At 39.4% G+C, this 13,403-nt stretch overlaps 1 protein-coding gene across 5 annotated transcripts in view; it reads left to right on the top strand.

The window, feature by feature from the left end:
• CFAP47 (cilia and flagella associated protein 47) overlaps nucleotides 1–13,403 on the top strand; it is a 191,104-nt gene that overhangs the window by 74,400 nt on the left and 103,301 nt on the right. For all 5 annotated transcript variants that reach the window (XR_015949533.1, XM_088667791.1, XM_088667793.1 and 2 more), the window contains 4 exons: nucleotides 1,813–2,015; nucleotides 3,771–3,879; nucleotides 5,670–5,896; nucleotides 6,606–6,783. Coding sequence is in view for 4 of the 5 variants with exons in the window: in XM_088667791.1 (XP_088523917.1) it covers nucleotides 1,813–2,015; nucleotides 3,771–3,879; nucleotides 5,670–5,896; nucleotides 6,606–6,783 (717 nt within the window). In the remaining variant the exon portion in view is untranslated. The remainder of the gene's footprint in view (nucleotides 1–1,812; nucleotides 2,016–3,770; nucleotides 3,880–5,669; nucleotides 5,897–6,605; nucleotides 6,784–13,403) is intronic.

Raw genomic sequence — 13,403 nt, 5'->3', positions numbered from 1 at the left:
AAAAGTTTGCTGACCCCTGGTATATAACATAGATCACAATGGAGAGTTCTTATATTCAGGGATTTGTGTGCATTCAGTGGGATGTTAAAGAAAGAAAGCTTTAACTCTGGAAGAGTAGTCACCGTTCCTGCCTCTTGTTTTGAACTAGCTTTAAGTGGAGGTAAAGGTCAGAGAATTCTGATGAAAAGGGAAGCAGAAATTGCTACAGTTTGTATGTTTGTGTTTGTGTGGTCAGGAAAATAAATCAGGCAAGTGAATATAATCAGCAAATGATACATTCATTTCAATATAAATATCAAAAATAGGCAAAAAAGTCATTTAATTTAAGTTACATAAGTTGCACAATTAGTTACATAATCTATTTAGTTTACATTAAACAGCAGACACTGGGATAGTATTTGGCAGAAATCAAACTCCAGCAGAACAGAAATAGCACTGATTGCTGGCCCGGGTACAGTGTGGCCGTGAGCAGTCAAGGGCTAATATGGGGAGATGAAATAATCACAGGACAATTGCTTTGGGATAAAATGGGCCACAACTTTGTTGATTACAGATGTAAGTCAGTCTTGGCATAGTCATTGGGTATGTATCCTAAATCACCCAATCTGACTGTTGCTTGATTACTGAATAGGCACTGGGCAAACCTTAGTCTTGGATGAAGGGGGGTTGTAGTCTCTTCCTGCCCCTCCAGTGCTATGGTATCCCATTAAGGGGATTTGGGGGGGAGTTGCTTATATCAGAGGCACAGCATGACTCAAAGCAGCAATTCCTGCAGAGGTCAACTAATTTGATGTAAGTCTTAGGAATCCTTCGCTGCCAAATAGACCCTTGACAGCACTTCTGGCAAGTGGGCCAGAAGTTAATGGTTGCCCAGTGCCTATGCCAAATCTTTTCATCTGTATTCAATAAATCTGCGGCCTTATTTGATCCAAACATAAGTGTGTGGTGTCCATTATTATATGCTGTCAGGGAGGTGGGGAGCATAGAGCGTCAGCATGCAGTTGCTGTGAGGAATTGATCAGAACTGCAGTTGAGCCACCAGAATCCCCTGTGACCATTGGAGGAGGAAACAATGTCTTCCCACTCATGTGAGAAACAGGCGCCTGCCCCCCACCCCTAGCGTCAGGCCACACACTGCTCACTGGGGGAAGAGATAAGTGGTCCTTGCAATGAATTCAAATTAGAAAGGAAATCACTGTCTTCTTACACCTCTGAGTATGACATTGGGTTGTACTCAGTTAACTTTTAATCAGAGTAGATCCATTGAAATTAATGGCTACTAATTTCAGTGGGTCTACTCTGATTAAAAGTTAGTTGAATACAGTTACAACTAAATGAGTATATGAAATTAACTGCATGATTGTTTGAAATGGACCTCTTTGCTGATTCCTGATTCAAATTTCCCAATGCCTGCATTATGTCTAGTCATAGCATGGCTCATAGCAACTGGGGTGATTTGCAACAGAGAATGGTGTTAAAAGGAAGGATTAATGCCCCTTCTCCCACACTGCAGCCACAATTCTAATTTCTCCCCTACCCCACACTCCCTAAGTTGCTTTTAGGCAGAGACAAACATGTCAGAATATCCAGGAACAGATTTACCAGGCAATGTGTGGTTCTGGCCCTTTAAAAAAGCACCTTATTCAAAATTCTCCTGCTCTTTGAGCAGCATAGTTAAAGCTGATAAAAATGGAAAGCATGAATTAGCATTTTTCTATTATATGTCAAGTTTCATTGTATTACTTAAGAATTTAAAATATTACATATTGTTCTGTACTGTAATTGCATTCTTACAATGTTTCTATATTATAGCAGAAGAATTTACGAGCTCTGATTCTGTAGATGAACCTCCAGATGATGCAGTGGCAACTAAGGAATCAAACTATTTACAAGAGTTCTTCAGCCCAATGGCTGTAGTTTTCCTAACGGGAGAAAGCAGTTCAATCCTCAGCCTTCACTATCTTCCTTTTACTATGGGAAAACGTTATTGTGCCATAATTTTATTCAATGAACAGGTAAATATGTATATTTTACATGCATTGCCCTTGTGAATGACATGAGAAAAATTGGGACACTAAATCTTATAGTTCATTGAAAATGCAAAAAATAAAAATAAAATAAAATGCACCAACATCAAATACTTGTCATATCCTAGTACATTCTTGCAAAGTCCTTCTATCTTCTCCAATCCTCCTATTGACTCATAGGTCAATATTAAGCAATCCTGAAGAAAGTATGGAAGATGTTCCATATCCATATCTGCATGCCGACACATACCTTTTAAAACAAGTAAACAAACCAAAGCACTTTTAAAAAGGCATTCATTCATTCATTTAATGAAATTATTGCCTGCTTTTCAGTCAAATTATATCCAGCATCTTATAGTTGATTATAACAATATAATAAAAAGAATTGTCCTGCTGATGGGGAACTCAAGAAATAGACTGGGGAGAGTTGATGTTAAAAGCATTCCCAGTCCCTTTGATATTTCTATAGCTGTTGCTGCTATTTTTATGAAACCTCAGGTGAACTGGGGGAAATAGCAACCCCCCCACCTCTCTTCCAATTCTGTGATAAGCAGGCTGTAAGAGATAAAACTGTCACTAGAACACATGTAGGCACACCACAGCCCCTGATGTGCATGTGGCTCTCCCCCCCGAAAAACCCACCAACTTTACCCATATGCTGATTTGATGAGCCAGCAGCTAGGTGATGGGGAAAATGACACTATCAAGCAATTTAAGATCTATCTGGACTGCTGGGGGTGGAGTTGTAAAAACCTCTGCTCCACAACAATTCCAATATGCATACAGTCACCATCGTTGTGGTGCTCTTAGCAATCTCTGCTGAATTGCTGTGTGTGTGTCCATGGAGGGAATGTTTTAGATTAAAACACACACAGAGACACACATACTTACTTTTAAAGGATTGGTTTCCATATTCAGCAGTTTTGAACCATATGGCTATTAAAAAGTTGCAGTTGTGTAAGTGTCTTAGCAGGAGAGCTCAAGATTTTTCAACCTTTATTTTTAAATGCAAGTCAGCATGCTGTGAAATAGAAAAGAGTAGTACTGTTAATTTGACCTTCATTGATAGGTGTCAAGATTGCCTACAGGTATAACCATAAATTCTGGGTGTCTGTTAAATTGTAGCTGCATTTCAAAGTTAATGAGTGGGACCACGCTGTCCTAATAATGGCAGAAATACTGCCTTAAGGATTAGAGCTCTAGAATGGGATGCCACTATAGATGATATTCTTAATGTTTGGATATACGTATGTGAAAAATGTTGGACTAATACCAAGTTTTCTTTTTGTGACTCCAGCAAGTAAAGAATGTACCATGGGATCAGTCTAATAGGTTGATATCCTTGAAGTCCTCCACTGAAGACTGACACACATTTAAAGGTCCAAATGGGTTAAGCCAATTACATCACATCTTACATGCAAATAATGCATGCAATCAATGGGAGTAATGGCTTTCATGGCATTGATAGGGCATCCGAGTTAAATAATGACAAATACTTCTGGTCCTAATTCTTTCCTACCCAACGTTGAATTACTAGATTTATTTTATTATACCTTATAGTATTTCCAGTTTAGTTTATGAAGAGGCTTTAAAACGAAGACTCTCAAATGCATGAAATATTCTTGTAAGTCAAGCTTCAATGTTGCTGCAATGGATTTGTGTTTGTTTATAGTCTGAGAGGCTTCTAATTTGTTCTGCATGAATTGTTGTCGAAATTGAAATGCATATGTTCTTGTGTTTCAGATTGGGGAATTTGTGTACCTGGTGGAAGGAACATGTGATTTACCATTGCCTTCAGGCTTACTTCCAATGAATAGCCCAAATGTTCTGTGCATTAGCAGCGTGTTAGAAGGTAGAGTGGGGGTGTAAAAATATCTCTCCCGCCCCCCCCATTAAACTTTTAGATACAATAAATTTCACAAGCAGTGAAATATTTTGCAATGCAGAGGCATCAGAAAACTGCCATGGAATATATAAATGTTACTTTTCCTGGTACCTCAAATGGTAGTCAGACATTTTTATTTGGATTACAAATTACTTCTTGCTCACACGTATTTCTTATCCTTGCATATGCCTGCTCTCTACTGGTGCAAATAACAAAGGATTATTTTCAGTGTTCTCCATACATCTTTATCAGTTACAGCTTCTTTCCTGGTTGTCTCAGCATTGTATATTGGTAGCATATGGTTATGACTCTGCTTATATGAGCACTATGCCAGGTGAATGTTCCTAGACTCCAAAGGATTAAAAATTGATGTATAGAGTTCTGTTCTGACCATTTATCAAAGCCACATGAACTACCCTTAAAGGTATAAAAAAGCTTCATGCTGTAATCCTTCACAGTATTTCAGGCCTGGGAACCTGTTTAGCTTTTTTTTTTTTACAGGTCTCTTTATATTTAGACTTACTTCAGCTTGCAAAATTCAAATTTGCTATCTTTGTTCAATTAGTATCCTCTAGCCATGCTGCCATCTGGATTTATTACTGGTTGATAATGACCATGAGCTGGCAACCCAAACAGGCAATAGTTAAAGGAGAAGAAAAGGTTACTTATCTGTAATTGTAATTCTTGAAGATAATAGCTTGTATAGCCTTCCTTCACTTTGCATGGATCCAAACAGCAAATTACCTTGGAAGAGTTACAGTTACTACACAAGTGACCTTTCTTTCATGGCCTGTGATTCAGACATACTCCTGCATGTCCATTTAATGAGGGCCAAAAAGCCCTGTCAGCAAGGGATTGATGCTTGTGGAGACAGTGTGCCCCTAGGCTTCTTCAAAATGGAGTATATACTGACAGTAGTACCAACGAGAAATATAGCTACATTTCTTTAGCACCACTGGGCCATAGATCTACACAGCTTTGGCAATAGGGCATGTAAAGTCTCTAAACCCATCTGTGTTTAATTGAACTCCGTTTTTACATACTCAAGATCTTTTCCGTGCTGTGCTTTTGAATGAAACCAGCAGCTTGAACTGTAATGCTAGCAATGACTTTTTGCCTAGTCATTTGTGAATATTTTGGTGATTAGATCTGTTTGCATCATGTACCAATCATCAGCCATGTCCTTATGCTCATTCTTTTATATGTATTTAAGCTGTAGAAAAACCTGTAGAAACTGTAGAAAAATCAAGAATTATAAGATTAAGACTTATTTCCATCATGGCTGCTAAAAGGGGAAGAAAATGTTTTAATAGCATTGTAGTTCAACTGTTTTAGTTGATAAATTGAAAACAAGTGGGTTCAAGCTAGTTTTCTCCATGATTCCAGTGCATAATAGAAATGGGAATTCAGATTGCCAACTTTTTTCTGGCAGGACTTCTGTATCTTTGTAGTTTGCTTGACATGAGAAAATCTACCAGATGAAATTTTATTCCTTCACTTTATTTATCAGGTGCATTTTGTTGAATCATAGGTGTTAGAAGCACAGGAGCCCTGCTGAGAAATAAAGTTAGCAACACTAGTTTTGGGGTTGGGTTGTCCTTGTCAGCTTTTTCTAACACTAGGCTTTTGGCTCTCGCTCTGGGAAGCCATAGCAATTGGTGCTATGGTACCAAATTTAGCATCTGCCTGGTGTGCTGTAGAAGCAAAAATCTTAGTTGGCCGTTGTTGATGTTACCTCTTGCTCTTCTTTATTACAGGTGACAGAGAAATACAACCAGTGCTTTGTCTGAAATGTTGTGTTGGTAATATGCTTCAAGAAAAGCTGAAGATCCCTCTCGTGAATGAAGCTAGGGAAAAGGCTCTGGCTCTTGCAGCACAGCAGCAAATGTCTGCTTTGGAGTATGAGCGAAGAAAGGTCACTGGGACACTTGAGAGCAGCAGTGTTCGAGTTGCAGTTGCAGCTTTAGGTCTGTCACAAGTTGAGGTAATAACATTATTGACTGCAGATCTTACAATTGTACTTTGTTCATTGCATTTTGAAGCTGACAGGGAAGCAACATTTTGACTGCATAGTGCACGATTGGTAAAGGGCCCTTTTGTCAAGCTGATTATCTGAGCACCAATCTTGTAATGCAGTTTTCTCCATTCTGTTATAAAGCTGCCCAAACCCCCAGAGTTTGATTTTGAGAGGTAACCACCAACCTGGGAGTAAGCGTCTCAGCACATAGTAGCAGGGTTGGATCAGAAGTATGGTGGTTCCTGGGCTAGTGGACCCTCTTCCAGCCGAAAAACAATTCATATGCACAAGATAATTCAGTTTCTTTAGACATTTCTGTGCCCGCTCCCATCCTTAATTGTTCCAACCAACATAATTTAGTAACAGTATCATCCATTTAACTTGAAAAGAAAAATTGGTGTGTGGCATGGGGTTAAGGGAAATATAGCATTCCTACAGGCAGAAGTTAAAAAGTAAACTATACTTGTGCCACCAAATCCCCCAAATGGCTTTTTAAACATAGGAGATTTTGAAGGTATTTTGATAATTGTGTAATATAATTAAGAAAATAATTCTGCAAAAACAGGGAAATAAAAATCTAGCTGCGTACACAGAACCTTTTACATGCTTCCTCGTTGACTTGCAGTTAGTATGAAAACATAGTTAAGAATCAACTACGCTGTTCTTTTATTTGCAGAAAGATGCGCTGCACAACTCTCCTAAATTTTCTAAAAAATATATTGAGTACAGTGTTGAAGTGAGCATGCCTGAATATTTTGAAAGCCCTGAAAAGATAGAAATACCTGTGTTGGCATCAAGCAGAGTTCATCCTACACACCAGGGAAAAGAACGTATTTGGTCTGCAGAAGAAAGAGGTGACAAGCATCTGATTAATAAATTGCATGGTCAGGCGGAGTCCCCCCAAACCCCAGGCAGCCCCCGAGCGGAATAACGACACAGGACAACGTTTTATGGGATTAAAAATTGGCCACAACTTTATTAAGATTCAGATGTAGGGAGACCTTGGCTCAGGCATTGGGTGTTTATCCTTCCCAGCCCCTAACCAGGGATCTGGGTTATTTCAGGGTTATCCAGCATGTGTGGGGGCTGATTGTGTGGGCGGAGACCACAAGCATCCAGCCCAGGAAGGCGGCGCCAGCATCCGAACTGCCATGGCTGTCCCGGGGATCCCAGGGGGCTGTGTGTGACCACGCAAAATGCACACCCCTTTTATGTGGGGAGCGGTCATTACTACTACCACTGTCAACAACAACACTTGATACTAATGCTGGAATTCTTCATATATCTTACCATCCTGTTTACTGCAGATGTTCTTCACTGGGAATGGATGCCCAGTGAGTGGAACAATATCTGTACTGTGGAGATGAGAGATGGTCTGAAGCCATTTACAACTTCTGCAGATTACAGGAGCATTTTCTTTTCCTCTGCACCTCGCTTATTTTCATTATAACCAGGCATAAGGGGAGTGGGATATCAGTCGTAGAGGAAAGCTACTCTTGTTTTTTTACAAGCTACTAACTAACATCAGTGTAGTAAGACTACAGGTGTAAAATTTCCGGAAATTTTGAAGCCATGGAAAAAACAACACACGTTTCCCCCTCTGTTTTTCCCTGGGGGGGGGATGGAAAATTTGGGAAAATTGAAACAAAGTTCAGTGTGGAGTAGTTTAACAAATTGCATGAAACGCAGTGTATATTAAAGTATTATGCTTGCAATAAAACAGGTAATCACCCCCCTTTCCCTCAAAGCAACCAAAAAAGCAAGAAACCAGCAACTTAAAAAAAAATTAGATTTGCCCCTTCGCACCAACAGCAAATAAAGTTAAGGTCCACCTCAATATTTAAGCTCCATAGAAGGTCTACCCTTTGAGTAGTGCTTAAAAAAAGAAAAAGAAACAGAAGATACAACATGCAGTATACATGCAGTTTATTCTATCTCATTTTCTGAACTACTGCTATCATTTCCCATTTCTTCTTCCTCTTCCTCTTTGTCATTTTTCTCATGGACTTCTAAAAACGTCTTTGGAAAAAACCAGGGGGGACCTGCCCCCCCATTTTTCTGGGTTTTTCCCAGGCCTTCCCATCTCTACTTGAGGACAGCCGGGGCAAAACGTAAGGCAATTTTTTGGCATGCCAGGCCCAGAAGTAACCGACACCCAGTTACTGAATAGTATGTTGCAGTAAGACTCAAACTCTGTTTGAAAGGAAAAGGAGTGTGTGTGTTTTTAAAATTGAATTTGTTATTATATATTAAAAACCGCACGATGGTAAGAGAGCTTCTAAACAGTTTACAAAAAATATAAAACAGAACATTAAAATGATTGATAAAGGACAGTTAAAAGCAGGTATTTAAGAGTATTCAAAAGATGATTAAAGTCAGCAGTAAAAAATTATTATGGTTGGAAATTTAAGGACTGGAGCTTTGGAAGTAAAAGCTTGTGCCAGTGAAGTAAACAGAGCATGTGGGACAAACAGCTTTTATTATACAGGATATGTAGTGGAATAATCATACAAAAAAGGCCAGTGACTGACTTTGGTATCCAAAACTTTTAATTATCAACATGTTTACTGGAAATCTTACCGATGTTGTTGTTGGCATCCATCTGTTTGGAAATATTTTGAATAAGCTAACATAAAAATAAAATGTCTCAGAATTGCTTACCAGTTTTTCAAGAAGATACTATCACACTTGCTGAATCTCAAAAGAGCCCTTAGTTCATTTTTAATCTCAAAGGAGCCCTTGATTCATTTTGACATCAACATGATTTTCTTCATGTACCTGAGTGAAATATTGCTACATATTTCACATTGTCAGTCTGTGCCATCTTTGTGTCTTTGGGGTCAAATTAAAGATCCCTGAACCATAGCTGTAGCAATGAAAGGAGGTAATTTCAAGTTTGCCTGGTTGCTTAAATATTCAGGATACCTAATTTGAAATTCACTGGATTTTGTTGCATAAGTGCTCCATTGTAGTACCTAGCAGTTCGAAAGCACACCAGTGATTAGATAAATCATAGCTGCCAAGTCTCCCGTTTTCCTCGGGAAAACCCCTTTTTTACTCACCTTTTCCCGGTGGTCCCCCGTATCACTTCGTCTCCCGTTTTTCTCCATTATTTTCTCCTGCTGGCGGCCATTTTTTTTCATTCCGATTTGCCCTTCTATGGGCACCAAAAGTCGCATTTACGCCGCCAGCTTCAAAAGTCGCATTTACGCATGTCCGGAAGTGCATAGATGTGACTTCCGGTGTTGGCGGCGGCCATTTTGGTGCCCATAGATGGGCGAAGCGACACCGGAAGTTGCGTCGGCACACTTCCTGACATGCGTACAAGCGACTTTTGAAGCCGGCGGCGGCCATTATGGGTGCCCATAGAAGGGCAAAGCAACACCGGAAGTTACATCGACGCAACTTCCGGTGTAAAATGGCTGCCGGTCCCGGATTCTGCAGTCCGGAACTTGGAAGGTAAGAGATAAATAGGGATCGCTGTGGCAGGAAGCTAAATGGCGTTTCCGTGTGCTCTGGTTTTTGTCACGGTGTACCGTTACGCCAGAAGCGGTTTAGTCATGCTGGCCACATGACCCAGAAAACTGTCTGTGGACAAACGCCGGCTCCTTTGGCCTGAAAGTGAGATGAGTGCCGCAACCCCATAGTCGCCTTTGACTGGACTAACTGTACAGGGGTCTTTTACCTTTTTTTAACCTTTATGAAGAGAATACAATATTGGTTTATCTTTAATGTGTTAAAATACTTGTTTCTTTTCTTTTAAAAGTAACTCTTACCAATTTTCTCGCACATTTGTATTCATACGTTAATTAAATAGTTTGTAGCTTGGATCGGTGCTATTGGTGTTTAGGCTTCATAGAGTTTGAGTTGTGTGCATATTAAGTAAAAGACTGCCAGCTGGCTGTGACATACCAAGCTGTCTTCAATTAGGTACTTATATGTAATGCTTCAGAAAACAAATATTAGCCTATATATTCCAAATTCAAATTCCATCTTACAAGACTGAGCTGGATCTTTTTAGCAAAGAAGCGAAACTCCCTTTTTTATAATAAGCACAAAAATGAAGAATTGGCCATCATGGTAACTACAACTGCATGTTGATGAGAAGAGGAACAGAGGTCTAATTCCTGAAGCTTTGAACAACTAATATGGTTGGCATTAAAAAAAATAATCATCATCATCTGCACCTTGTTCCTATGACTCTAAATGCAGAAATCTTATGGTACCTTCGTACCATGTGAGGTTTTATCTGCTAATGTATACATATCAAACTGCTGTTAAAGGTACAGAAGCAGACCAGACCATCTTTCAGGTCAGAAGGCAACAATGACAGGTAGACTTTGGAGTTATAAATACATGTGAATAGAGAGAGCCAGTGTGGTGTGGTGTAGTGGTTAAGAGCGGTAGACTTGTAATCTGGTGAACTGGGTTCGTGTCTCCGCTCCTCCACATGCAGCTGCTGGGTGACCTTGGGCTAGTCACACTTCTCTGAGGTCCCTCAGCCTCACTCACCTCACAGAGTGTTTGTTGTGGGGGGGGGAGGAAGGGAAAAGAGAATGTTAGGCGCTTTGAGACCCCTTCAGGTAGTGATAAAGTGGGATATCAAATCCAAACTCCTCCTCCCCTTCTTCTTCCTCTAACTTACAATATTCCAATGACTGATTAAATAGTTTGCTTTGTACTTGATGCTTGTGAAGTGCTATTGAACTGTTAAGGCACTAACCACTTTAATATGCTTTATTTTTTTTAAATTTTGCGCCTGAATAATTTAAATGAAATTTTTAATAATTACATTCTGTCTTTTGGTGTGCTGTGCTTTCATGCTTAATCAATAGCTGTTCAATACTCTGAAACTAAAATAAGGGTGGATATTAGCTATAGGCTAATTCTATCTTCTTTTTAATTCGGTCTCTCCATGGTTTTTCATCTCTAATGATCCATTCATTAGAAAGCAACAGATATACATGCCTGTGTGTCAGACGCAGGGCAGCACTAAAAGATTCACAACTCTGTTTTCAGTAAAGTTAACTCTTTCTTCAAAGAAACAAACATACACTCGGCCTAGTGGTCTCAGCAACACTTCCCAGCAGGCCTTGCCTCTATGGAGCAGTTGACAGAACTGAAGGTCCCTGCCTTCCTCCTCTCCCGGCTGTTTCTCAAGCACTCTAAAATTGCAGTCTGCACACTTCTGACCTCTTCCCCGCTCTTCGCATTACTATGCAGGTTCTTGGGGACCAGGGAGGAGGGGAGGGGAGCCTGTTGCAGCAGGAGAGGGAGACTCCCTGGATTCTTCTGAACTCTTCTCCGCCTGAACTCTCCTTGGTGTCCCACCACCAATCTCCTGGTCCTGAGCCTTCCTCCTCTGGGGTTCCCTGACTTGTGCCTCCCACCACTCATTTTTGTCCAGCCAGTCCTTGACATGGCTACACTGTTGATTGTCACATCACTAAAATAAAGCAGACCACACAGCCAAACATCCTCCACTAATCCTTGCAAATAAGATTGAATAGCATGTCACCTCACATTACTTAGGCTAGCAAATCATTCACAATATGTTGACATCTATGGTTGTTAGAAATAACATTTATTTCCACTACTCAATTTAGAAGACATAAATATTTACATATTTAATAACACTATCTAGAAAGCACAATTTCCTGAATACTTCTCTATATGTGTATGTTAAAAATATGCCTTCATATTATACTCAAGAACAGCTTATCATTTTCACTATATGCCTTATGAATTCTGCCTCTGTTCAGCGTCTGGGGTAATCGGAGCAATCTTTTATTTCACAGTAATTTCCTGGAGCTTTAAACCTGCTCCCCAGCACAATGATATCAGTGGTCCTCTTTCCCTTCTGGTTGTGTTCTGTGGGTGGCCTATTTTGTTTTACATACATACTAAGATTTGACTTTTTGAGATGCCCACCAGTGTTCTAATCATAGTTATGGAGGGCTAATTATATGTCAGAACTGGTGACTTTAGAAATAAATGTGCATCTCAGTATTGCATCAAAAGATGTACAACCAGTTCAGTAGGATAAATGGGCATTGTGAACCATATGCAGAAGGAGATGTGCATTCAGATGTGTATCAACAATGGAAGTGCACATAGAAGGCCACTTACATGTGCATATCTTCCTTACTAGATTGGGACAAGCATCTTTACAAAAAGTATCATCTCAGAATTGTAGGTAGTATTACTGCTACTTCTCCTTGTGCACAGTGGGTGCGGGATGAGCCACAAATTGCTTGGAATGAGGGCATGCAGTTCTTATGTTAATTAAATGTTACCTCTTGGCTGCTGTTCTGTTAATTATAGTTTTGGCAGTTGTAATATACCAGGAGAAAACACAAGTGGACCCAATCCTTGGGTTTGTAACAAACATCTACTTGAATTCAATGAATAACATCTTCAACTTTTTAATTCTGCTAGAAATCAAGTTTATACAATATCCAACTATGTCAGTAAGTCCCTTTAGATCTAGAATGATCTTTGTGTGACTTGTGAATACCTCTCCTGAATTGAGCCAGATAGAATTATCCGCTTTGACTTCCTCATTTGGTGTGGCAAATCCTAATTTTGGACAGCGCTTTCTGCAGTATGTTTAAATATGTGTTTAATTATACTTGAGTATCAAAACCAGAATGCAAGCATACCATGAAAAGCAGCCTTTAGCTTGGCCCAATATGCTTTCTGGTGTGCAATAAATCCTGCAAAATGCAAATCCTGTGTAGCTATTGGGAGAAAGAATAGCACATGGGTGGTTAGGAAAATTAGACCTATACTGATAATAAAGGCTTGTTATCTAAAATGTATTGCTAATATTTTTGTGTGAAAGAATTATGGGTTTTGTCTTGTGGTACTGAATACTTAAACTATATACCAAAAAAAATTGAAACATCATCTAATGTGGATTTTTCTGTGCTCCCATGTACTGCGTGAATGATACGAGATAGTTACAATCTCTAATTTGGGGGGAAAATATTTATGAGCCAAGAATAAGTGAGCGAGTTTTATTACTAGTATAACTGACAAACGTGGGACGTTTTTGTGGAAGATAGCCGATGGGGATAATAACTTGGTGACAAAACAGAAAAGAGGCAATAATTCATAAATTAGCAGGTCATTAATCTTGTCTTTATGAGAGAACAAGCTAATTTATTTCAGAGAAGTTTGAAGCTGAGGTGCTATAATCTGTTTGATCGCCTGCTAATTTTGGAGGCACATAACACAATGCTGTGTTATTCCTGTTGTGAATTGAGGGTTTTTTTTTAAAGCAATAACAAAGAGTTCAATGAAAGTATTGACATGGCAATGGTGGCATCAATTAGTTACCCAGTTGGTAAAGGCTTGAATTGCTACTGAACACCATTTTATAACAGGAAGATCAAATAGCCAATGAAGACACTATTTGTTCATTACAGTTATTTATAGCCTGCTATTCAGGATACAAATCCTTCCAAGACAA

Source organism: Zootoca vivipara, chromosome 4, assembly GCF_965207765.1.
Source record: "Zootoca vivipara chromosome 4, rZooViv2.hap1.1, whole genome shotgun sequence".
In the NCBI taxonomy this organism is placed as follows: domain Eukaryota; kingdom Metazoa; phylum Chordata; class Lepidosauria; order Squamata; family Lacertidae; genus Zootoca; species Zootoca vivipara.
The sequence above is the reverse complement of the archived record's forward strand: the minus strand, read 5'-3'. Positions and strand labels throughout refer to the sequence as shown.